The sequence below is a fragment of the Podarcis melisellensis genome (assembly GCF_964234715.1).
Source record: "Podarcis melisellensis genome assembly, chromosome: 8".
In the NCBI taxonomy this organism is placed as follows: domain Eukaryota; kingdom Metazoa; phylum Chordata; class Lepidosauria; order Squamata; family Lacertidae; genus Podarcis; species Podarcis melisellensis.
In genome coordinates, this window is record NC_138540.1 from 84622400 (window position 1) to 84648099 (window position 25700).

General features: G+C 48.5%; 1 protein-coding gene across 1 annotated transcript; it reads left to right on the forward strand.

The window, feature by feature from the left end:
* Positions 1–838: 838 nt before the first annotated feature.
* On the forward strand, positions 839–17556 carry HNRNPL (heterogeneous nuclear ribonucleoprotein L). The gene is made up of 13 exons (XM_081922142.1): positions 839–1007; positions 6125–6243; positions 6359–6596; positions 7030–7115; positions 8359–8455; positions 9438–9510; positions 12971–13042; positions 13135–13415; positions 14510–14631; positions 14751–14952; positions 15352–15409; positions 15760–15855; positions 17219–17556. The coding sequence occupies exons 1-13, from the start codon at positions 867–869 to the stop codon at positions 17275–17277; spliced, it is 1644 nt and encodes a 547-aa protein (XP_081778268.1). The 5' UTR covers positions 839–866; the 3' UTR covers positions 17278–17556.
* Positions 17557–25700: the final 8144 nt, after the last annotated feature.

Below are 25700 nucleotides of genomic sequence, written 5' to 3' on the forward strand. Positions count from 1 at the left end.
ATCCTTTGCTGCTAGACGCCCGTTGACTTTCTTGGCCAACATCCAGGAAAAGTCCCACAATCCTTTGCGTTGTCCTCGGCCTGAGATGTGTGGGCGGGATTCCTCTTAACGATTAGAGTGGATAGGCCTTTTGTGGAGGGAAAATCCCGCCTCCTGTTTTATTTTACTGGCTCAAACTCACAAGGGATGGGGGGGGACTGAAATCGCGCTCACCAATTAAAATAAAGAGCACGGGCTTTAGGTCCAATGGTTTTCAGCGAGCAGGGCGACTGACACAAAAACTAGCCAATAAAATTGACGCAGGGAGACAATGCGTTCCGTTATAGGAACAAATACATAAGAGGGTGTCTTCTTGCGATATGGCCCAATCAGACTTTGCGTTGCTATGATAGATACTCCAAGTACCCAATAAGACAACAGGAGCGAACTGCAGCGTTTTCTGGGAACCAACGGTTTTCTGAAGAAGAAGGAGGGCGCTCCGTGAGAGGCAATGCGGTGGGGCGGGATGCCGACTGGAGAGACGTCGCTTCCGTCCAATTAATTTGAAGGGACGTCTGATGGACGCTGCCGCCGCCCAACCGGGCTTGCGGAGCCCCTTGAAAAGCAGTCACGGAAGCGAATCAAGCCGGCAGGCGGGAGACACCCGGTCCAATGGCGTCGGAGGGCGGGACGCAGGTGGGTAAGGGAGCCGCTGGACCCAATGGGCGCCTGGGCGCTGCTGAATGACGGGAGGCGCGCCCAATCGAGGCGTACCTAAGGTGGGAGCGAGGGTGGGCTGCTGTAGTGCGGGCGCCATGTCGCGGCGGAGGTGGCGCGGTTCGCAGAGCGGCGAGGGCGGCGGCGGCGGCTCGGGACGCGGCGGCGAGATGGTGAAGATGGCCGGCGGAGGCGGAGGAGGCGGGTCGGGGCGCTACTATGGGGGAGGCCCTGACGGCGGCCGCGCGCCCAAGCGCCAGAAAACGGAAAACGCGGATCACGGCCCGGGAGGAGCGGCCGGCGGAGGCGGGGTGAGGAGAGCCGGGGCCGGCGGGGCGGGATAGGCCTGAGGAGAAGCAGGAGGAGGAAGGCCGCGCGGCGGTACTTGGGGAGGGGGGAGAGAAAGGGGGAGGGGGACGTGCGCGCGCAGGGTGGAAAACGAAGCGAAACGGGCCTAATGGCGGCCCCGGCGGAACCTCCCTGCGCAGGAGCAGCCTACCCCTCCCGGGAACCTCGCGCCCTCACGTAGCGGAAGCTGAAGAGCGGAGCCTCCACGTGCGGGAGCAGTCTACCAGAGGCAGGCGGGCGTCGGCCTTTCCACGCGTGCGCCGGCTGTCCTAAGGGGGAAACAAGGGCCCTAATTCGACGCGAATGCAGTTCTGGTTCTAAACGCAGCATAAGGGGTCTCTGTAGTATAGTGTATTTTATAGTATAGTGTATCAGTATAGTATATTTAATTGTATAGTAGAGTATATTTAATATAGTATAGTATATTTAATTGTATAGTATAGTGTATTTAAAAATGGGGTTTCAGAGTTCTTAGGGGTTTTTATAGTATAGTGATTTTAGAATGTTGTTTGTGCTGTACTTTTGTACTGTTTTATTGTTGTTAGCCGCCCTGAGCCCGGCTTCGGCTGGGGAGGGCGGGATATAAATAAAATTTATTATTATTATTATTATTATTTTAAAATGGGGTTTCAGAGTTTTTAGGGGTTTTTATAGTATAGTATAGTGCATTTTAAAAGGGGTTTTTAGGGGGTTTTGAATGTTTTATGTAGTTTTTCAATTTCGTTGTTCCGTATGGGACAATGACAATAAAGATATCGTATATCGTATTGTATATCTAACCCTAAAAATGCTTTGGATTTCATATTTGGTGTAGTGCATGTGAATGTACGGAACGTAAACACATGCATATACAGTGGTACCTCGGGTTAAGTACTTAATTCGTTCCGGAGGTCCGTTCTTAACCTGAAACTGTTCTTAATCTGAAGCACCACTTTAGCTAATGGGGCCTCCTGCTGCCGCTGCGCCGCCAGAGCACGATTTCTGTTCTCATCCTGAAGCAAAGTTCTTAACCTGAAGCACTATTTCTGGGTTAGCAAAGTTCTGTAACCAGAAGCGTCTGTAACCCGAGGTACCACTGTATTTATACCCTGCCCACCTGGCTGGGTTTCCCCAGCCACTCTGGGTGGCTTCCAACAAAACACTAAAATACAATAACCTATTCAACATTAAAAGCTTCGCGAAGCATGGCTGCCTTTAGATGTCTTCTAAAAGTCTGGTAGTTGTTCTTCTCTTTGACATCTGGTGGGAGGGTGTTCCACAGGGCGGGTGCCACTACCGAGAAGGCCCTCTGCCTGGTTCCCTGTAACTTGGCTACTCGCAGCGAGGGAACCGCCAGAAGGCCCTTGGCGCTGGACCTCAGTGTCCGGGCAGAACGATGGAGGTGGAGACGCTCCTTCAGGTATTAAGGTATTAAGAGGTATTAAGGGTTAAGAACTTTGTTCAGGATGAGAACAGAAATCACACGGCGGCGGCATTAGCTAAGTGGTTCTTCAGGTTATGAACAGTTTCAGGTTAAGAACAGACCCCCAGAACGAATTAAGTTCTTAACCCGAGGTACCACTGTAGATAGATATAGATACAGTGGTACCTTGGGTTACATACGCTTTAGGTTACAGACTCCGCTAACCCAGAAATATTACTTTGGGTTGAGAAATTTGCTTCAGGTTAAGAACAGACCTCCAGAACGAATTAAGTTCTTAACCCGACATACCACTATACATGTTTATAAATGCACACAAGGAGACCTGTGTAAACCTGGAGTTCAGCTGCCTCGTTTTTTGCAAAGGTTGGGAGGGGAATTTGGGAGAGTGCTGTTTTTCCCCCCAGGTGACAAAGATGCAACCCATAATAGTCCCTGCTGAATGTCAGGCGCCTGGCAAAGGCCTCATTTATTTTAGCAGGTATTTTAAGGTAGTTCTTTTGCTTTTGTAATGAATATTCATGGCTCTTACTCTCTTTATGATGGTTGGGTTTTTTAAAAAAAAATCCTCACCACTTAGAAATTCTGAATGAATACAGAACTAAATCCGAAGCAGAGTACGCCCATTGAAACCTATGAAACTAAGTTAATTGGGTCAATTAACTTCCTAGGGTCTACTATGAGAAGGATTAGTATTGAATGCCCCCATGACGCCTCACTTTGTGTGCCCTTTCCTACCCTGCTGCCCACCAGATGTTTTGGACTGCAGCGCCAGTTGTAGCCCAAAACATGGAGGGCAGCATAGTGAGAAAGAATGTACTGACGTGATTGAACAGGGTAGTGGGTGTGAGGTGGTACTGTTTTGTGCTCCACTAAAGGACTCTTTGGGGACCCGGGTGGCGCTGTGGGTTCAACCACAGAGCCTAGGGCTTGCCGATCAGAAGGTCAGTGGTTCGAATCCCTGTGGCGGGGTGAGCTCCTGCCAACCTAGCAGTTCGAAAGCACATCAAAGTGCAAGTAGATAAATAGGTACCACTGCAGTGGGAAGGTAAACGGTGTTTCCGTGCGCTGCTCTGGTTCGCCAGAAGTGGCTTAGTCATGCTGGCCACATGACCCGGAAGCTGTACGCCGGCTCCCTCGGCCAATAAAGCGAGATGAGCGCCGCAACTCCAGAGTCGGTCACGCCTGGACCTAATGGTCAGGGGTTCCTTTACCTAAAGGACTCTATCTTTAGCAACTGCCACAAACTTTGATGGCTGGTAAACTGGGTGACACTTTAAAATAGACATTACACCTGTGAAGTAGAGGGACTTAACTCATAACTTGCAAGCAGAGCCTGGGAGTATAGGGCAGCATAGCTCTCAAGTACCAGATACAAGGCACAGAACATGGGGTCGTTGTCACTATTTCTCCTCCATTTCTGCACCAATTGGAAATGGCAGGCTCAGTAAGATGGTGCCCTTCATTCTGATTCACAGGGTTTTTCCTTTGCCTCATCTTTAATACAGAGGCAAAGTAGTGTGTTGCTAGTAAAATTATATTGATAATAGGAGAAAGTTTAGGGTTTTTAAAAATTAACTCCAAATTAGCTGTAGTTCAGCTGCCAAAAGCAAATTTCAGGAAAAGCAAACACCCCCCTGCCCGCCCCCCAATACATCGTGGTGTGGAGGAAATAAAATGTAATAACATTGGTGGATAAATCTGAGAAAGATACCTAGCTCAACACACTCTGTGAGGTGCTAGGCAGGACAAAAGCTCTTTTTCAGATTTCTGATGGGATTAGGACAGTTCATTGCTAACACAGTGGAACCACAGGCATGGAACCTTGGATGAGGGTTTGTGTTGAAATAAGGACTGAACCTCTTGGCCAGAGGTGGCTACCCTTTTTTAACCAGAGGGCCACATTTACTTTTAGCTCACCCTCCTGGAGCCAGATAGGAGTGCTGGCTGTGGCTGCACCACGCTTGGGTATGAGAGCCAGCATGGTGTAGTGGTTAAGAGCGGTGGACTCGTAATCTGGTGAACCGGGTTCGCGTCTCTGCTCCTCCACATGCAGCTGCTGGGTGACCTTGGGCTAGCCCAGGGGTCTGCAACCCACGGATCCGGAGCCGCATGTGGCTCTTTTACACCTTTCCCGCGGCTCCGGGGCGGATACAAGCGAGGGGAGGAGGCGCATTGTGCGCCCCGGCACTCCCCACTGTGGCGGGCGCTGTACTGCCTGTAACGTCGCATGGGGGGTGCTTTCGTTAGTCACGCACCGTCCCGACGTCACCTTCCCGCCTGCCCGCTACATTGTAAGGGGCATGTACGCTGGTCACTGCATTGAAAGGGGCATGTACGCTGGTCACTGTTTTGAAGGGGAATGAAGAACACACACACACAAAATGGTAACTTGTTAATTTAACGTTTATTTCTATGAGGAGGAGTAATTCTGAGGGGTCAAACCAAGAAATAATAAAAAAGTTATTTTTATAATGACGAGTTTTGCGGCTCCCAGTTTTTTTTTCCTTCGGAAACGGGTCCAAGTGGCTCTTTTTGTCTTAAAGGTTGCAGACCCCTGGGCTAGTCACACTTCTCTGAAGTCTCTCAGCCCCACTCACCTCACAGAGTGTTTGTTGTGGGGGAGGAAGGGAAAGGAGAATGTTAGCTGCTTTTGAGACTCCTTCGGGTAGTGATAAAGCAGGATATCAAATCCAAACTCCTCTTCTTCTTCTATACTCGGCTAGCACATACAGGTAAACACACAAAGGTACACAGCCTCCTCAGCTGATCTGTGCAGATTAGCCAAGGGGGATGATTATTGCCCCTTCTCCACTCATCAAGTGATGCTGCCATCAGCGTGTTGGGCTCATCCACCTCAGCACTGTCTCTCCTTTTGCCTCTGCCACCAAAATTGGGATGGGGACAGAAAAAGTGCTTGGGATTAGGCTGCCAAACTAAGACAAATCCAGAGATCCTCAACTAGTAGAGTTCGCTGTCTGCTACTAGCAACATGGGCATCTCTGGAAGGAGTTTGATTGGCTTGTGAGAGGTGAGAGGAAATAATGATGACTTGAATAGAGGGTGCTTTTCACAGTGTGCCCAGATTGAGAATAGGGAGAATTTTGTAACCATCAGTTGCAAAGTAGTCTACCCCCCCCCCAAAAAAAAACGAGTCTCAGATTTAGGCATGAGTCTTAATTTCTCTGGGGGAAATAACTTGAACGGTCTTTTACTGTTCTTGGCAGTAACTTCTCCAGCTGCCTAAGGGCAACTTGTTTATCTTTGCTCAGACCGGTTTTGTTTTTAAAAAAATAAAGAGTCATGATTGCTGTTTCAAGTTTACTTGCCATTGGGAGGGGTAGTTACTTTTCTCACAGAAATACAGTGACTTTGTGGTGTTGGAGATGAAGCCTATATTTCGATCTAGAAATGTGTGGTATCAGTATGGAGTATAAAATAAAATGCCTGAGTGTAGCAAAGGAGGCTTTGGAGAGTCAAGTTAATACAAAAAGTTTTTCCTCAATGTTTGATTACTCCCCTGAGGAGGCTCCATGTCTTTTTGCTTGTGGGGCAATTCCTAGAGAGAACTAACCTTCGTGTAAATAGGCTATTCTTCATTTGCAGCTAGAATGGTTTGCAGTAGAGAACAAAGTTTTTCTCTTCTTTCGTCCCTGGCAGGAGAACTATGATGATCCCCACAAACCAGCTGCTTCCCCTGTTGTCCACATCAGGGGCCTGATCGATGGTGTTGTGGAAGCTGACCTTGTAGAGGCCCTGCAGGAATTTGGCCCCATAAGGTTAGGAGTGGGCAAATGGGGCACCTGACGAGATGGAACGGAGGGTGGATGGACGTTTGTGTAGTGTTGACTGCTTCGGCAGTGTAAGCAGTCTGGTTCTTTTTCTTCCCCCAAGCTATGTGGTGGTGATGCCCAAAAAGAGGCAGGCTCTGGTGGAGTTTGAGGATATCTTGGGAGCCTGCAACGCTGTGAACTACGCAGCTGACAACCAGATCTACATCGCCGGGCACCCAGCCTTTGTCAACTACTCCACCAGCCAGAAGATTTCACGCCCCGGCGACTCGGATGATTCTAGGGGAGTCAACAATGTTCTTCTCTTCACCATCCTGAACCCCATCTACTCCATCACAACGGTGCGTAGTGATGCTGCGTGTACTCCGCCAGAAACACTTGAATGTAATTGGTCCATGTCTTTGTTGGGGGCCCCAGGGTTCATTTCATGCACTGTGCAGATGAATAAATTATAGCAGCCAGGATAATTGCTGTCCTTGCAAGTCCATCCAGGTCCACAAAATAGCTTGCCTGGATCCTAGGGTGGATGGCAGCAGTGTGTTCCTAACCTAGTAGATCTTGGTTTTTGAAGATGCTCTGTTTCCTGTAGTCTTGTGACCTAGTGGTCAGATCTACTAGGTTAGGATCTGACCTTCCAGATGTTGGACTCCAGGTCTCATCAGTCTTTTTCACTGTGGCCAAAGATCAGGGATTAGGAGGGTTGTAGGCCAACAACATCTTAAGGGCCACATGTTCCCAGTTTTAAAAATATGTGATTGTTTTTTTATCTTGCAGGATGTGCTGTACACGATCTGCAACCCATGTGGCCCAGTGCAGCGGATTGTTATCTTCCGAAAGAATGGTGTCCAGGCTATGGTGGAATATCCTTTCCCCCCCCCGGTGTTTAGTAAGCCTGTAGTAATGGAACCATGTTTTTCCTTGGAATAGTTCAAAATAAGTGCCTTGCAGCTTGGGCAAACAAATTGCTTTTATCTGTTGTCTCAGGCTTTTTGACAATAACATTTGCTGTGCCACTAGCCTGAAGAAAGATTATTACTGTTCTGTTCATTTGAGTTTCAGTGAGTGGTCTCAGCTCCTCAGAAGACAGTTACAGTGGTACCTTGGTTTTCGAACGCCTCCATAGTTGTACGTTTTGGAACTCAAAACGCTGAAAACCCAGAAGTAAGTACCTTGGTTTTCGAATGTGCCTTGGAAGTCGAACAGGAAACATGGCTACAGTTTTGAGTTTTCCGTATTGAGGCTTGCGTTTTGAGACTTCCACTTTTGGTTTTCTGACATTTCGGAACTTGAACAGACTTCCGGAACGGATTATGTTCGAAAACAGAGGTACCACTGTACTTCTGTTTTGTGGACTCCCTTGATCAGGGGTAGGCAACCTAAGGCCCATGGGTCACAAGCAGCCCATGGGTCACAAGCAGCCCATGGGGGTTGTTTAAGTGGCCCACAAGCCGCCTACTTGGTGAGTCCCTGCGCGTTGCACAGAATGGTGGGGGGGGCCTCGCTTCCGCAGCATCGGAAATTGCGTCTACGCAGACGCTGGAAATCATGTCTGCACCAGATGCAGATGCCGGAAATTGCGGGCACTCACATGCGCGCATAATCCGGCCCACGGAGGGATCTCCGCTGGAGTGAACCGGCCCAGGCGAGGTAAACCTTGCCGACCCCTGTCCTTGATAGTCTGCTCTACTGTGAGAGAATAGGTTTACAAATCCTCAAGTCCTGTTTGAGCCTCTGGCTTTGGTCAAGGCCTGGAGCCATCTGGGAATTGGCAGAACACTGTGTCAGGCTTGTTCACGTGACCCTCACCTGATTACCTGAGCACTATGCTTCCACACCACAGGTATCTCCACCACTAACCTGAAGGAGCAGTCTCTACAATAAAAGGCAAGAGGCAATTGCAGTTTCAGTAGGGTGGGTTTAGTTCTGAATGCATGTGATCTCAAGTTGGACATACGAGGTGAAAGTGGAAGGGAAGGCAATTCTCAGACACTGATGTACTTCTGAAAGGGTCCAACAATAAGAACTTCAAAGTTGAAGCGTTAAGTTTTTCCGATGGCCGAAAGGCTGCCCCAATTTCTCCAAGGCTTCCTTAACACTACAAACATTTGACTCTGTGCAGAGCGCTCAGAGAGCAAAAGCTTCTCTGAATGGGGCTGACATTTATTCTGGATGCTGTACTCTGAAGATTGAATACGCAAAGGTGAGTGTCGCTTTGAAGAATTTGATAGGGTTCTTTGTGTCCGCTGAAGGATCTTCTGTGTGATCCTTGGTGAATTGAAAGGGTCCTGTAGAAAGGGAGATGACCCTTGCCATCAAAAATGTGTATAAGTATTCTGTCCCTTAGTTCAGGTATGTCATTCCCTGTTCCAGGGCTTGTGGGTAGTCACACTATTCTACAATATGTTTTTTCCAGCCCTAAAGCCTCCCTTTCTAATGCCGCTCCCTCAAAAAAACCACTCCTAAAACATAATGGTTTGTGCTCTGATTTGTCTTGAGTCTTGCTTTCTCATCCAACATGGCATTAGCTACATTATGTTACTTCTGGCCATAAGGGGAATCACATACAGTGGTGCCCCGCAAGACGAATGCCTCGCAAGACGGAAAACCCGCTAGTCGAAAGGGTCTTCCGTTTTGGAGGTGCTTTGCAAAACAAATTTCCTATGGGCTTGCTTTGCAAGACGAAAATGTCTTGCGAGTTCCTGCGGGGTTTTTTCCTCCCCCCCCTTTTCCCAAGCCGCTAAGCTGCTTATCAGCTGATCCGCTAAGCCGCTTAACAGTGGCTAAGCCGCTTATCAGCTGATCCGCTAAGCCGCTAATGGGCTTGCTTCGCAAGATGGAAAAACCGCAAGACGAAGAGACTCGCGGAACAGTTTCTTTTCGTTTTGCGAGGCACCACTGTAAGTGGAAAGGGCACAAAGTCTTCACATGCCGACTAGTCTGTGGAACATGTTGCTAAAAAGTTACTAATGGGCTAAAGTTGGGTCAGTAATGGTCACTGTATCTTGTTGATGGCTCTTAGACTGAGCTGGATGAATTGCTGGTCTGGCCTAGTTGGTCTGCACTGTCTTGCACTCAACCATCAGTGCAATCAAGCTTTTGGAAGAGTTATAGCTAAGGCTTGGCCACATAATTTGGACATCTTGCATTACTTTTGTATGGCGCTCTGTGTGTTTGTTTTTTAGCCAACCCGCCTGAATGTGTTCAAGAACGACCAAGACACATGGGACTACACCAACCCTAACCTCAGTGGACAAGGTAACCTTGATAGACTGCTTTGCAGCCACACATGAACCCTTGCCTTTCCCGTTGAGTAGCACACTTCATAGATCTGATTTGTGTGATGTAATGCCATTTGCCTGCTGTCCAGCATTGTGGCTGATTTTGGAAGTCTAGAGCTAGTGCAGCTGTGCTTTGACTTCTGACGTTTTTTGTAAGGCGTTTCAGGCCACCAGGGCCTCTAATTAAGGAGGCCTAATAAGACATTTAAGATAAGCGGTTGTAAATAGTGACAAGTAGTTTCGAAGGGAAATGTGCATTCTCATTGGCATGTTTAAGGTCTCTGGGACAACAATGGATTCACTTCCTCCACCCAGTATAGGCAGGGCCATGTGACCAGGCTTCAGTCACAGCGCCAGTTGCTCTGGCTCCACCTTCCTTCCCTTCCCTTGCCTAGGATAGTCTCCAGTCTACTTGTGGCAAGATTCGAGAACTGGAACACAGCATTGGGAATATGGTGGCACAGTTAAAAGGAGGTGGTTCCTGAAGTTGAACTTCAGGGCACGTGTGGAGCCTGTGTAAGGTACAGCTAACCAGGGTGAAGAACGGGCATCGCTCATACTATTTTGCAAAAGGCAACGGCAAATGGACTTTCAGGAAGCGCTTGATCCTGGAGGTATCACTTCAGGGAATGGCTGTTCTCATCTGCTTGAAAAACAAGGTGCATTGTTGAAAGCAGGAGCGTCAAAATGGCCTATTGCCCCAACCCTGATCCAGCTGGGGGTGGTTGGGTGTGGGCTCCTTCCCACTGAGAAGCCTCAGGTGACACCTTGCTGTGCACATAGCACAGAGATGGTGAAGGAAAGGGGGCTTTGCTCAGGCTGAAGGTAAAGCTGTGCGTTAAGCTCACAGATATTTTTAGGGGCGAGGAATGTGGCCTTTCAGCTGGTGGTCTCAAGCGCCATTTCCTTGAAAATGGAATTAAGGAGGATGAACAAGTTAGAACGGTTAACATGCTCCAGAGCAGCCCACAATCGGCTGAAGAGCAGTGTCTTGGTTTCTGAACCGGAGGGGAGTGGCAAGTCTTATCTGACCCACCTTATTTTAGCGGCTTGTGTGCAAGGGTGATGCTGTCCTTTTGTGTGTTACACCACAAGCAGTGTAATCCACACAACAGGCATTAAGTTGGCTTAAAGATGGGCTTTGTGTGGTCTTGGACCCTTAATACTTCGGCGTTGCACTGCCTTCTTCCATGGATGTAGAGATCACCGAGTGCTGCAGGAAGGCAGTTGTGGGGGGCGGGCTGGAGGAAGCTGTTGGTCGAGGGGGCTGGCCAAGGTCATTTTGGGCCCCACCCCATAGCAAAGCAAGCAATGGCATTACATGACTTGACATGAACATGACTCACTTTCTCCTCCAAGGTACATAACTAGAAGATTGTACAGATTGGCAGTGGCTATTTGGCAGGGCTGTGCAATTCAGTTAGCTGCCTCCTGGCTCTCCTGTCTTTAGGCTGGGCAAAGAGGAGGTACATTAACCTGGCCTTTCCCCAGCTCTGAACAGTGCGTTCACACATGACCCTGGGGGAACCGTATGCTACTGCAGCCGAAGTCCTGAATTGCCTGTGATCTGCCTTCTGCTACACATGCTTTAACACCACACAGTGTAGGAAAAAAAAGCCAACCTTCCACTAGCTCTGCCTGGAGAAAACACGCAGCATCTTAACAAAGTACCTGAAAAGCAGCAGATTTGAGTTCCAATTCTTTTACATCAAGAACACCACACCGTGATCCAAGAAACATCTACAAGCACAGAGTGAGACAGAGAGAGAATGAGAGAGAGAAAGACGCACCAGGCCACGACATTCTTACAAATCCAAAACAAACAAACCAAACCTTGAACCCAAGAATGTTACACAGAAACTAGGAAAACACAGACCAGATGGGTCTCAGACAAATGCACCAGCGCTCTTACCGGAGAACGGAGTAGATCCCAGAGACCCTCCAAGACATAGGACGCTCTCCATATCAACACGGTTTGGTTTGGGAGGGCAGTTTATCACTCCTTTTCTCGCAGTCCACGGCTGCCAACATTTATCAGCGCCGAGCGGAGACAGACAAAAAAACACCAAGTACCCAGAGCCCCCAGCTCCCTAGAGACTTGGGGGTGCTTTCTGCTCCAGGGGGCACTTGGGATCCAAGGCACATTCCATTATCAGAGGAGAGACATGCACACGGGAGACCTACACAGAGCCAGAAGCACCAAACCTGTTAACAGCACATGACAAAAACATCAGGAGATGCAACACGGAAGGGACACTCATTATTACACCTTTGTTATGTCCTTTTTTTCCTTGATACCATCTGAAGACAAACAAAAAAACATCTCTGTGAGCCCTATTTTTACTTTAAAAAAACTTTTTTTTACTTGAAATTGTATCAGTTTGGTGCCTGTTGACTTGTATTTGACTCTGAAACCATGTAACGCAGGGTCGCAGTGTATGTTTGATGGGACGCCATCTTTCAGAACTGTGCTTACACTGTTGAAGCGTCCAATGGTAAGAGAAATGCAGAATATGTATGTGACAATGGACATTGTACTGTGTACTACTGCTGTAAGTAGCCCTTTTCAATCTTTGTAATGACTATCGAAATAAACTGCAAAACACCCCTTTTTTTTTGTTTGGTTAGAGCAACAGTGATATTGTATGGATTGCTTAAATTCTTCTGCCTTGTATACAATCACGTGTTTTAACTTGACTGCTGTTTATTTTGCTTTGCTTTTGGCGTACTCTCCTCAGTCTCTTGCTTAGTCCCTTTACCTTTGCTAGGGTTGGGTGGGGATGTTAGTTTTTTATATTATTATTATTCTTGTTGCCCTGAGTAGAACTGTCAAGTCCTTTGACTCCCTTCTCCTCTTCCTCCCTCCTCCCCTCAGCGAAGGTCACCTATCTTTAAAACTCGTTTCCATGTTGATAAGGTTTGGCATGCTCTCAGACACCACCGGGTGCAGAAATTGAACTTCACTTAGGCCAAAAGGCAGCTGTTTCGAGGAGAACACTGGATCCAAATGCAAACCTGTGCCCACCACGACCTCGGAGTAGGTCAGACAAGTGGCAGTGCTCTGCTTAAAAGGCATATCAGCCTAGGAAAAAAAGGCTGGATTTGTAGCGTTGCAAGAGAAAGCCAAATGTCCCCTTCCAGAGCTGCTGCCCCTGCTCCCTAGCTCAAAGTTTGTGTTTGGGGGGTGGGGTGGAGCTATTTGTCTTCCTCAGGAGAAGAGTTAGTGCACTTTGGACCCTTGAAAATGAGTAGACCTTTCGCCACCTTCTGCCTTCCAGTGGCTGGAGGCAGATCTTATTCTCAAGGTGTTGGAAATATTTAACTTGAGGAGAGCCATGGGGGTGGACTTGTGACTTTCTAGCATCCAACACGTGCCCCAGAGATGCAAGTGCCGGGCTTTTGCTGCCTTTTCCTAATGGCCTCCTCTTTTTGGACAGGTGAGCCAGGTGGGAACCCCAACAAGCGTCAGAGGCAGCCTCCTCTCCTTGGGGACCATCCTGCTGAATATGGTAAGAAGTCAGCACACAGCATCAGCATCCGGGGGAACAAACCCCAAATCTCTAGCCTCGCCTTGAGCTCTCAATGTTTGTTCCCTCCCCAGGAGGACCTCACGGTGGCTACCACGGGCACTATCACGATGAAGGCTATGGCCCTCCACCGCCTCATTATGAAGGGAGGCGGATGGGCCCACCTGTCGGGGGCCGCCATAGGGGGCCGAGCCGCTACGGGCCTCAGTATGGACACCCCCCTCCTCCACCCCCACCCCCAGAGTATGGCCCCCATGCTGACAGCGCAGTCCTGATGGTGTATGGCTTGGATCAGTCCAAGATGAACTGTGACAGAGTGTTCAACGTCTTCTGCCTGTACGGAAACGTGGAGAAGGTAATTAAGCTGACTGTCTCCTTCTCCCAGAGCCTGCTCTGTCTTGCTCCTTTTACCCAAATTTGAGAAGCTCAGTCGGAGAACACGTGTTGAGCTCGCTGGCAAAACGACAGTGCAGTTCTGCTTGCCATTGTGATGATGGATGGGCCTAGATTATCTTTCAACAGTAGAGGTTAGGCAGCAGCAGATTACTCTTCCCCCTTGATTTGGAAACAGACCTGTGCAAATGACTTGATGCCACTGGAAAGAGACACTCTCGGCTCTCTTCGCTGTGGTCTACCTCTGAGCTCTCTTTGTCTTGATATGAGTTGTATACGGCGTTGAGATTCCTTCCATGTCTGGTCTTCAGGCTCCATCTCCTCTTCCCCTCTCTGCTCGTACCGCCCACTTGTGTGCCCCATCTTTCTGGGGCCATTTCACCAACACACCCAGGGTGATGAGCAGGGCAAAGCTTCAAAGATTGCTGCTGCTGTTCTTGTTCCTGGTTCCTCTCACTGCTCTGTTGAGGTCAGATGAACAGGCAGCAACAGGAAAAAGGAAGGGAGGTGTTAGTTGCAGCAGATGCTTGATAATGTCAACCCCTGAAACTGATGAGAGTGGAATTTGATGGCAGTAGGTTTCTTATGTCTTGCTGCAGTGACGGGTGGGGGGGGGGCTTTCTGATACTGGGAATTTACTCTTTTGAGAAGACAATTCTCATAGGTTCTCAGTCACCGAAAGTTGAACCAGAGTACCCAGAATGCCAAGAGTATAGAACCTCGTTCCTAATGCAGTAAGAAAACAGGGCTGAATTTTAAAAAGGCAAGTGGTTGCTGAGTAAGGGAAGCTCGTACTTGCAATTCAATTTAAAAAGGTGCCTCCTGCAAACCAGTGGCCAAATGAAAGATGGTGGCGGGATTGGCTAAGGAATCTACAGGCGACTGAGGAAGGTTAATACTGGATACACTGGCTACACTCTTGTGCCCAGTATCCACACAGTAAATGCCTCGAGTGCAGGTTTGTGGCTGTACCTTAGAGTTGGGGTTTTGTCTCCAAAAGGGATCAATCTATGCCAACAGTTGATTGTGTTTCAACAAAGGTATGTGTTTTGTTAGGTGAAGTTCATGAAGAGCAAGCCTGGAGCTGCCATGGTGGAGATGGCTGACGGTTACGCGGTGGACCGAGCAATCACTCACCTGAACAACAACTTCATGTTTGATCAAAAGCTGAATGTATGGTGAGTGATGCTACTCCTAATTTTCCTCAGGGCTCATTCTGCTTCGTTCTCAGCCCTTGAAGGCTGCTCCTTGCCCTTAATGTTTGCCCGCTCTTAAGCTGTGCGTTTCCTTCTGACAGTGTTTCCAAGCAACAGGCCATCATGCCTGGCCAGTCTTACGGCCTTGAAGACGGTTCATGCAGCTACAAGGATTTCAGCGGCTCTCGGAACAACCGGTTTTCAACCCCAGAGCAAGCAGCCAAGAACAGGATCCAGCACCCCAGTAATGTGCTTCATTTCTTCAATGCTCCTCTGGAGGTGACAGAAGATAACTTCTACGAGGTAATGCCTCAGGCCCATCTTGGAGTCAGGTAACATAGAAAAGGGAGTTCGGCAGTTGGTCTGGCCAAGAGAGAGTCTCAAGAGGTGTGCCAAGGCCTGCTGCCCAGATGGATCACAGGCCTCATCCGGTATTTGGCTCCCTAGGAGGATTGCCACATTATAGGTGTGGGAAGGAAGGGACTATGTGGCAGTGCTAAAACATACTGTGAAAATAGGACTACAAGTTACTTGTCATGTCCCCGGCACCTTGCGTTGTAAATGAGTAACTGTTCACGGTGCAAAAGCATTTTTCTTCTCTGGGATTTGGAAACGGAACATGACTTAACATGCATGTTATAAAAAAAACCACTGCAGTCAGTTTCATAACTTAGCACTTGCGTTGTATTTTTATCCTGTCAGATCTGTGATGAACTGGGGGTGAAGAGACCAGCTTCAGTCAAGGTGTTTTCGGGGAAAAGTAAGTACATGCTGCAGTTTTCAAGCCTCAAAATGCTGCTACTCAGCAAGCAGGAATAGGGGCTGGAGGGTGCAACTCAGCTGGCTAGTTAAAACACCGTGCTCCACATCAGGTCGTCCATTTTACCTTATACTGGTGTTCAGAACAGTGTTTGTTGAGGCAGCAAAACTAAGGCTGGCTGCAACATACTTTCACTTGTGCCAGGGAAGAGCCTTGAAGATTTAAATGGTGTATGGGTGAGGAAACAGCATCGTTCCTCTTTCTTAGCCACCCTAACCAGCCAGCCAGCCAGTCCTGTGCACATTCTCCATGTTGGCCCAACTATGTCTTTGCTGTTAACATCTTCATAGGTGAAAGGAGCTCCTCTGGCTTGCTGGAATGGGAAACCAAGGGTGATGCCCTGGAGACTCTGGCATTCCTCAACCATTACCAGATGAAAAACCCAAGTAAGCTCTGTGGGGTGTGCATGTTGTGGGCTGGAGGCCTTTCCCCCCCCCTTACTCATTTTTTCTGGTCTCAATTTTATGTAGAACAGTTTCCTCAATGGGTAATGGGTGAGCTGCTTTGTTCCTAAAACTTCCTGCTGTCAGGAAGTGGAGTAGGTGCCAATAGGTTTCTGACACTTTTGGAATTGTTAAGGCATCATTTATATGCTCCCCCCATGTTGCTGGCCTGCAACTTCATCCTTTACCATTGGCCACACTGGCTGGGGCTGTGATGTTTGAAGGGCCACAGTTTATGCACACCTGATCTAGGGCCTGCTAGAAGCTCTGCTGTTAGGCTGCTGCTGCCACTACCACAAACTTAAACTATGTTGAAAAGGGCAGGGGGGAGGGCAGGTTCCTGCATGGGCTCACTGCCAACTGGGCCTAAACTTTGAGGTTCAGCCTGTATTGTAATGGGCTCATTTTTCTGACCCCCCCTTTTAATACTCTTGATACCATTGCTTTTGCCTACGTAAGTTGGCAAGCAGGTCCCATTAGATTGGTCCAAATCAGAGATTGCCAAACTTTAAAAACTTGTCCCATGAGCACACTCGCAAACTGGAGGAACTGTCATGGGGCATCCCAGCAGTGACACCCACCCCCTGGAAATTGCCCCATCTCCATGGTAAAGGTAAAGGGACCCCTGACTGTTGGGTCCAATCGTGGCCAGCTCTGGGGTTGCGGCGCTCATCTCACTTTATTGGCCGAGGGAGCTGGCGTACAGCTTCCGGGTCATGTGGCCAGCAGGACTAAGCCGCTCCTGGCGAACCAGAGCAGCGCACAGAAAAGCCGTTTAGCTTCCCACTGGAGCGGTACCTGTTTATCTACTTGCACTTTGAGGTGCTTTCGAACTGCTAGGTGGGCAGGAGCAGGAATCGAGCAACAGGAGCTCACCCACCTTCTGATCGGCAAGTCCTAGGCTCTGTGGTTTAATCCACAGCGCCACCCGTGTCCCTGTCTCCATTGTAGTTACCCCTAAAAAATGTTTTCTTCTGTAGCCAGTGAAGGAGTTTTTTCCAAGCTTAGTTGGAAGTGGGGGCATTTTCCCATATTGCAATTAGATGTTGTTTTTTAAAAAGGCTTCCAGTGGCTACAATAGAATTCTTCAGTCAAGCCTGTTGGCTGTGGGGGCCTAGACTCTGCCTATGCGCCCATGGGCATGACACATACTCTAAGTAGATTGGAGTGTGTGGAGACAACAAATCTGGAAACTTACGGAAAGCCTCTTTTCACTGGTTCATCCCTCTGAATAAATACATCCTTTGTGTCACCACAAAAACAATAAAGCTCAGGGGCCCTGATGCATGTCTCCTCTTCTGCCTAGATGGGCCGTATCCGTACACACTGAAACTGTGCTTCTCGACTGCTCAGCATGCCTCGTAAATTTCGTTTGGCTCCTGCCAAGGAAGACTTCCTCCGTTACTCTTTTTGTGTGTGTGGGTTTTTTCAAAGTGCCCTGCATTCCTTTTTTTAAAAAAAGAAAGAAAAAGCTTAAGTAGAGGCTGCCTGCAGCTATGTCAGCTGGGAAGAAGAAGAAGCCCTGTGGAGTTCGGGCGACATTTTAAAACTATTGTACATGTGACTTGTTCCCCCCACCCCCCCAGTCTTACAATGTGCTGCCTGTGCAACTTGGCACACCTTAATAAAGCTGTTTGGAAAATACCTCTGGTGGTTGTCTATATTGGTGGTGTAGTGGGGCTCTTGAAAAAGTTGGCTTGAACTTTGCCAGGGATTTTTCAAGTACAGAGGAGGGATGTACACGGTTAGTATTGGTGCGGGCCTTGGTGTGTGGTTTTGTCCCCTTAACCTTTGATTTCATGGAGGGAGGCATAATGGAACTGTCAGGACTGACTGCATAGAAATCAAAAACACTAACTAGAATAACTTTCTGGATTTATAATCTGCACTTTCATGAAAAATATAGCAATGTGGAATGCCGCATTTAAAAATAAAATCAACAGAAACATACAAAAAATACTGCTTGGATTAACAAATAAAATATTGGTAAACAAGTACGAAATACTTACTTGTCTAGACATAAACCTTTTCAAAATAGGTCTGGCAAAAAACACTCTTCTCTCTTCAATCTTTTACCAGTAGGGAGTTCCACAGGACATACTAATTCAAATGTGGACTCAGAATTTTCAATTTCTTATTGTATATACTGATTTTGAGAATTTGATGTCATAAGCAAAGACTACAGGAATTAAAATTCAGTGGCTTCCAGTCATGAACGAAACATCAAAAACTGCCATGGATGCTAAGAGGTGACCTCCATCTGCCTGCAACTGGTTTGTGTACTAGTTAAGTTTTCATACTCGCTCCAGAGTTGGAAAAACAGGTAATGAGGCGGTGTGACTGGTTCCTGATCTTCCCTACCATAATATTTTAACAGAAGTAATGCTTCAAATTTTTTAACAGTGAAAAACCAATGTCTATCCAGCCTTGAGTTTAGTAATAATTGGCATAAATTCAACACACACCCCTCCCCCAACCTCCTTTGCAATGACATGTAACAGGGATGTTGAGCGAGAGATTCCTCCATTGCAGAGGAATGGACTAGATCCAGTGGCCAACTCCCAAGAAGCTGCCATCTACTCACAGTTAAAAACTAGTAGTGATCTACCCCGTTTTGGGTGATTCGGGTCTACATTGTTGAGAGGCAGGAGGAAGTGTAGGCTGAGCCTAGTCCATGCCAGGGAATCGTTGGCCCGCGTCCCCAGATCCAGAGAGAGAGCGAAAAAAAAGCTCCAGGAAAGATCCTTTCTTTGGAGGAAAGCAGTTTATTATCTGTGCACAGTGACAGCCAGCAGAATCAGTTCTGAAAAACTGGCTGCCCCGAGGAACGCTTCTGCAAACATTCTTATACCTTGAGAAAACTCCCTCCCTCCTCTTCAAACGCCCTCGAAGAAAAACTTCCCCAATCAACTGGAAAGTTTTCAACTTATTTCTTAATATAGAATGGCACGTCTATTATTGCTTGCTAGCCCTCTAAGCAGCCCCTATTTTAGCTAAGCGTCCTGTCTCCTTTGCTATCTCGCATACCTAAAAATAGAAAGCGAGAGGCCTCCTTTACAGGTCTGGTTATTTATGGCTCACTGTCTTCTTTGTGTGTTTCTTATCTTGCATTCCTAAAGTGGGAGGCCTCTTTTGCAGGAGTAAAATTAGCTCAGGAATTTACTTCCAAAATACAGAGAATATAGCCTTCTTAGGTACAAGGTAGAGAGCATAGGTACAGATTTTCTTAGGTGCAGAGTAAAATATTGAGAGAAACCTTTCCCATCTCCCTTTACTCCCTCCTCTTCTTTTGAACAATCTATTACTTAGATTCGTTCTGGGGAAGGAGTCTATAATCCCTCATGAAAGCAATCACGCGAGGTCCCATCATGCGAGACATCATCTTCTCCATCATATTTTGCATACATTGCATCAAGCAGGGCATACAGAAGCAGAAAGCAATAAAAGCATTATTGGACCTATCACCATAGTAAATATCCTCCCCATCCATCCACCTGGGAAGATGCCATCCAAATTATTGTAAGTCTCACTCTGTCCCTGTACTGTGGTAGGATATTCTCAGGTGGGTGAGTTCGTAGAGCAGGTACGTTGGGAGCGCTGCCCGCGGGCGCCCCTCCCATCCAATTTTTCAGCCGTGCGTGGAGGTATCAGCCTCTGGAGTGATACCAGCAGGGCGGTCGTCTACCGGGCGCCTGGAGATGGTCAACCGAAGGGAGTTCTCTGGATCTGGTGTTACTGTCCAGTCGGAAATGGCTTTCTTCACTTGAGTATGGTGGACCCACGGGGTGATGCCAGCAACCTTCACAGCAGTAGGTGTGGAGAGTAGCACAGTGTAAGGTCCCCTCCAGCAGGGCTGTAGGGGGGGGGCTCGCTGCCAGTCTTTCACCCACACTTCGTCACCTGGCTCGAACTGATGGAACGGTTCAGTTAACACACATGGGGTGCGAGCCTGGGTCCACCTATTGAGATGAGAGAAAACTTGGGAGAGTGACTGTACATAGTTATTCAATTGCACATCTTGGCTAGCATATGGAGTTAACATTCTAACATATGGAACTGGTCTCCCAAACATAACTTCAAAAGGTGACAAATGGGTCCGTTTTGACGGGAGACTGCGGACCCTGAGTAACGCCAAGGGCAATATGGTCACCCAATTAGACCCGGTCTCCTGTACCAGCTTGGACAGCTGATTCTTTAGAGTTCTGTTCATTCTCTCTACTTTTCCAGAACTCTGGGGTCTATAAGCAGTATGTAGCTTCCAGTTGATCTGGAGCGCTTTTGCCAGTCCCTGTAGGACTGCATAAACAAATGCTGGTCCATTGTCAGATCCTATGGACCTTGGCAGTCCATAGCGAGGGATGATTTCCTTAAGCAGGCACCTGGTTACTTCAAATGCCTTTTCAGTCTTTGTGGGCCATGCTTCGACCCATCCGGTGTAGGTACACACTGCTACCAGCAGGTAACGGTGCAGTCCACAACGGGGTAATTCAGTAAAGTCCACGACAAGATCTTCCATAGGTGCAGCTCCACTGTGCTGAATCCCTGGGGGAGCCAGTGGTCCGGCTCTGGGATTATTCTTTTGGCACAGCAGGCATTTCCTGGAGACCTGGGCTGCCAGTTGGTAGAGGTGGGCTATATAGAAGCATTTTTCCAGCTGCTTGGTTGTAGCATCTGGTCCTATGTGGGTTGAATCATGGTATCTCTGAGTGACCTGCCGAGAAAGGGACTCTGGAATCCATATCCTGTCATCAGGGGTAAGGTACCATCCTTCTTTGGACAGCGTCAACTCCTGAGCGTCCGCAGTGTCCCTTTCCTGCTTCGTATAAGCTGGCTTGTCAGTAGTGCTTAAAATCTCTTCTGGGACCAGTGCTCCAATAACCGAAGCGGGGGCCAGTTCTTGGGCTGCTTTCTTGGCTACTCTGTCTGCCAATCGGTTTCCTCTGGCCACTTCCCCTGGTCCAGTCTTGTGTCCATAACAATGGATAACTGCCACTGCCTCGGGCTCCCATACAGCATCCAGAAGGTTCAATAAGGCTTGTGGGTGGGCCACCTGGTTTCCTCTGGAGGTAAGCAAACCTCTTTCTTTCCATAAGGCTCCATGGGCATGTAAAGTCAGGAATGCATACTTAGAATCTGTATAAATGTTTATCTTCTGTCCCTTTGCCAGGCTCAGGGCTCTGGTAAGCGCAGTTAACTCTGCCAGCTGGGCCGATGTTCCAGGTGGGAGTGACTTTGCTTCGATCACCTGGTCTTCCAGGGCTACTACTGCATAGCCGGCTTTCCGCTGTCCAGTCTCAACAAAGCTGCTTCCATCTGCAAACCATGAAGGCCAATGGGGGTTTGCCTCATCTTTTAGGTCAGGTCTGCTGGAATATACTTCATCCATCACTTCAATGCAATCGTGCATCTGCTCCTCACCTTCTCCTACCGGCAACAGGGTAGCTGGGTTGAGGGCGGTGGTAACCTGAAACTTCAAACGCGGGTGCAACAATAGCATCTGGCACTTTCTCATTTTTGCTTGGGAGAGGAAATAGGTACCCTTCATGTCAAGCAGGGCTGGGACTGCATGCGGGGTCACACAAACAGTGTCTTGGCCAAAAGTAAATTTGTCTGCTTTGTTCAGTAGGGTGGCTACTGCCACTATTGCTCTCATGCATGGCGGTAAACCTTGTTCTGTAGGCGTCAGGCGCTCAGATAGGTATGCCACGGGTTGCTGCCAGCTTCCCAATTTTTGGCATAACACTCCCTTTGCTGTTCCCTGGTCTTCATCCACAAATAGGGAGAAAGGCTTCTCAGGATTTGGGATGCCCAGCGCTGGTGCTTGCTGCAATGCCTTTTTCAGATCCTTGAAGGCATGCTGTTGCTCTTCTCCCCACACAGAGGGGTCCTTTTCAGTTCCTCTGGTTGACTCATGCAGAGGCTTCGGTTCCCTGTTTGTATTTTGACCATGGGCTCACGGGAACCTAAATCAGCTGGGCCCGGTCTGTCCTAGTATTCTTCCTCCTCCTCTCTCAGGCTCATCGCGGCGGGCTGTCTTTGGGCTGGAGGGTGCCAGGGAGGTCCCTGTCCACGTCCTCTACCCCTGCCTGTATTTGCCGATGTCCAAGGTCTCAGTTCTTGTCCAGGTCCCACGGGGATTGGGCCTGGGATTCACTCTCCTCGTCCTCTTCCACCTGAGTGAGCCTGTGGGCATTCTCTTTTCCAGTGCCCTTCCTGCCGGCAGATGGCGCACTGGTTCCTCCCCAGACGGCCTTGCCCTCCTCCCCGGGTACCTCCTCTTTCCTGAGGGGTGGGTGCGGTAGCCTGTATCGCCATCAACTTCTTTGCTTGGTACTTCTCCTTTTTCTTTTGTGCCTCTTCCTCCCTCTGATTATAAGTGGTTTGAGCCAGTTCGGACATCGGGCGCCACTTGGGCCATAAAGGCAGCTTTTATGATAGGGGCGTTGGCAGCCTCATCTGGGTCCACAGGAGTATACTGGCGGTAGGCTTCCTTCAGGCGTTCTAAATATGCTCCTGGGGCCTCTTCATTCCCCTGCACTATCTCTCTAACCTTCACAAAGTTGGTGGGTTTCCTAGCTGCCCTTCTCATACCATTTAACACATTCTGGCAGTAGGTAGTGAGGGTGTTCTGGCCATCAACAGTCTGATAATTCCAATTCGGGGTGTTTTCTGGATATCCTGCTGCCATAGCTGGATCCTGCACTCCCTGCGCTCTCAGGTGTGCTCGGGCTTCAGCATGGATTCGTCTAGTTTCTTCTGTGGTTAGCAGCGCATCCATCAAATACTGCACATCATCAAAGTGGGATTATAAGTTTTAAAAATCCCTTCAAACAGCTTTATGATTTTCGCTGGGTTTTCCTCAAAGGATGGGTTTTGATTTCTCCAGTTACAGACATCTGCACTTGAAAAGGGTATATGCTGGACCGTGTAGGTCCGTTCTGCTGCCGTTCCATTAGCCCCTGGAGGTCCTGGTGGGTCATAAACCCTTCGGAGGGGCATTACTCCGGCCCCACCCTTTTTCTGTGCCTCATGGGACTTATGGAAGGCTGCCCTGGTTGCTGCTTCTATCCATTCCCTCTGCCATTTCTTCCCTTGTGTTGAGGAGCATCCTGCTGCAGCCAACACATGGGGGCTAACATCCACTTTTTCTGCATAGGGTTGTACATACTGTTGCAATCTCAAAGACTGATACTGAGTCCACTCTTTCCCCTTCTTTGCTAACTCAACCAATCCCTTTACAAATTCCTCATCATCCTCCTCTTCCTCTTCTGATTCATCAGCCTTGGGGGGTTCAGGCTGGGGGCTAGCTCCTCCCGGGGCCTGGGGACCTGGGTCCAGGGGAGGGGCAGTTGGTGGAGCATAGGGTGGAGGTGGTTTAATGACTTCCCCCTCCCCTTCTTCTTCTGATATCACTGGGGGCTTTTCTGACTTCCCTGTCGGTCGAACTGCACAAACTGTACTTTGTGGGGCGTCGCCTCGGCAGGCTTTCAACCATGGTGGGTTCTTCTCTACATTGGTTTTCCAAGTAGAAATATAAGGGTCCCCAGTAATCATTTTTTTGTGGCTGCTTTCCAGTTGTTTAAAAAGCATTCCAGAGGACTACATTGGCTTGCCCCAGACCCCATTTTTCAGATACTCTGCACCTAACAAGTTATAAATTCTTTCACACTCCACACACTACAGCCCTACAATCGCTCACCCAAGGGGGACACTAAGCCCCAGCCCACACTTAACAATTCAGTCACTAGAGTATCTGACATGCAACATACAACATACAAAACACATCAAAATAATTTCAACATATAACACACTAAACACACCAAAATTACAACATATAAAACACATCAATATAATTTCAACATATAACACACTAAACACACCAAAATAATTTCAGCATGCAATACACAAAACACACCAAAATAATTTTCCCCTCTGTTCCCCCCCTTTCTTTTTCTTTTTTTAAAAAAAACAAAAACCACAACCGGCAGCGCTTAGACTTCGACCGGGGCCCAGCAGACCCTTTGCTGCTTTTTCTGGGCACAAAACCAACAACCAACCATAACCGGCAGCGCTTAGACTTCGACCGGGGCCCAGCAGCACCCTTTGCTGCTTTTTCTGGGCACACCAAAACCCTGACGGTACTCTACTACACGATCAGGTGAGGCTGATCAGGCCTCCCTCTTTTCCCTTGGGCCCACGCCCTTTCCCTTGGGCTTACCGTTTTCTGCTGCAGATTCCCTTCCCTGGCCAGTCCTCTTTCCTCCCTCGACCTGGGTCCTTGCTCTGGAGCGGTGTGGCCGGCTCCCCCCACAAATTAGCAGGGCGCGCGTGGAGCCTGCCACTGCCGATCAGAGCTGTCCACCTGAGGTCGAGCCTGACTCTCCCCAGTCCTCTGGGGTGGGGCAGATTCCCGGTCAGGGAACCAAGATGTAGGCTGAGCCTAGTCCATGCCAGGGAATCGTTGGCCCGCGTCCCCAGATCCAGAGAGAGAGCGAAAAAAAAGCTCCAGGAAAGATCCTTTCTTTGGAGGAAAGCAGTTTATTATCTGTGCACAGTGACAGCCAGCAGAATCAGTTCTGAAAAACTGGCTGCCCCGAGGAACGCTTCTGCAAACATTCTTATACCTTGAGAAAACTCCCTCCCTCCTCTTCAAACGCCCTCGAAGAAAAACTTCCCCAATCAACTGGAAAGTTTTCAACTTATTTCTTAATATAGAATGGCACGTCTATTATTGCTTGCTAGCCCTCTAAGCAGCCCCTATTTTAGCTAAGCGTCCTGTCTCCTTTGCTATCTCGCATACCTAAAAATAGAAAGCGAGAGGCCTCCTTTACAGGTCTGGTTATTTATGGCTCACTGTCTTCTTTGTGTGTTTCTTATCTTGCATTCCTAAAGTGGGAGGCCTCTTTTGCAGGAGTAAAATTAGCTCAGGAATTTACTTCCAAAATACAGAGAATATAGCCTTCTTAGGTACAAGGTAGAGAGCATAGGTACAGATTTTCTTAGGTGCAGAGTAAAATATTGAGAGAAACCTTTCCCATCTCCCTTTAGAAGGCCTGTTTAGGGGGGTTTGGGTCAAACTTGTTGAGCTTTTTTGGGGGTGCAAAGTTGTTGAGCTTTGGGGAAAGCCTGTGATCTACTAGACGTCCAGTGATCTATTCTACAGGTCAAACTTTGCCCTCCAGATGTTTTGGGACTACAACTCCCATCATCCCAGACCACTGGTTCTGGTTAGCTAGGCATGATGGGAGTTGTAGTCCCAAAACAAGTGGAGAGCCGAGCTTCCCTACGCCTGATCTACCCGTTGGACGTGCCTGGACTAGATGATCTCCGGGGATCAACTGCTGAACTCCCTTTTCTGTGTTGAATATTGAATTTTATTATTTCGGCCACAGACCAGTTCCAGCCCGCATACAATACCAAGGAAGTCATAAAACACGATAGGGATACATTTGAATTTACAATTAGGTAAAACAGGGGCAATACAGAAATAGCAACAGTTAAAAATATATATAAATTAAAACTTAGTTTTGCTGTGTTACTGGACTCCCAAGATGGGCCCTCGATTCCATGGCAAGGCAAACTTCAAGCGGACCTTCCCCTTTCCCCTTTCCCACGTGCTCCTTCCGGCGCAACAAGAAGGTTGGGAAGAGGGGTGGAGGCGACGAGCCGATTGGATAGTGCGCGAATAGGTCCCGCCCCTTCCGCTTGCAATATTCTTTGCGGAGCAGAGAGAAGAAGAAGTAGTGGGAGCGGCGGGGGGCGACGATTGGCTGGCTGGAGCGGAGGCG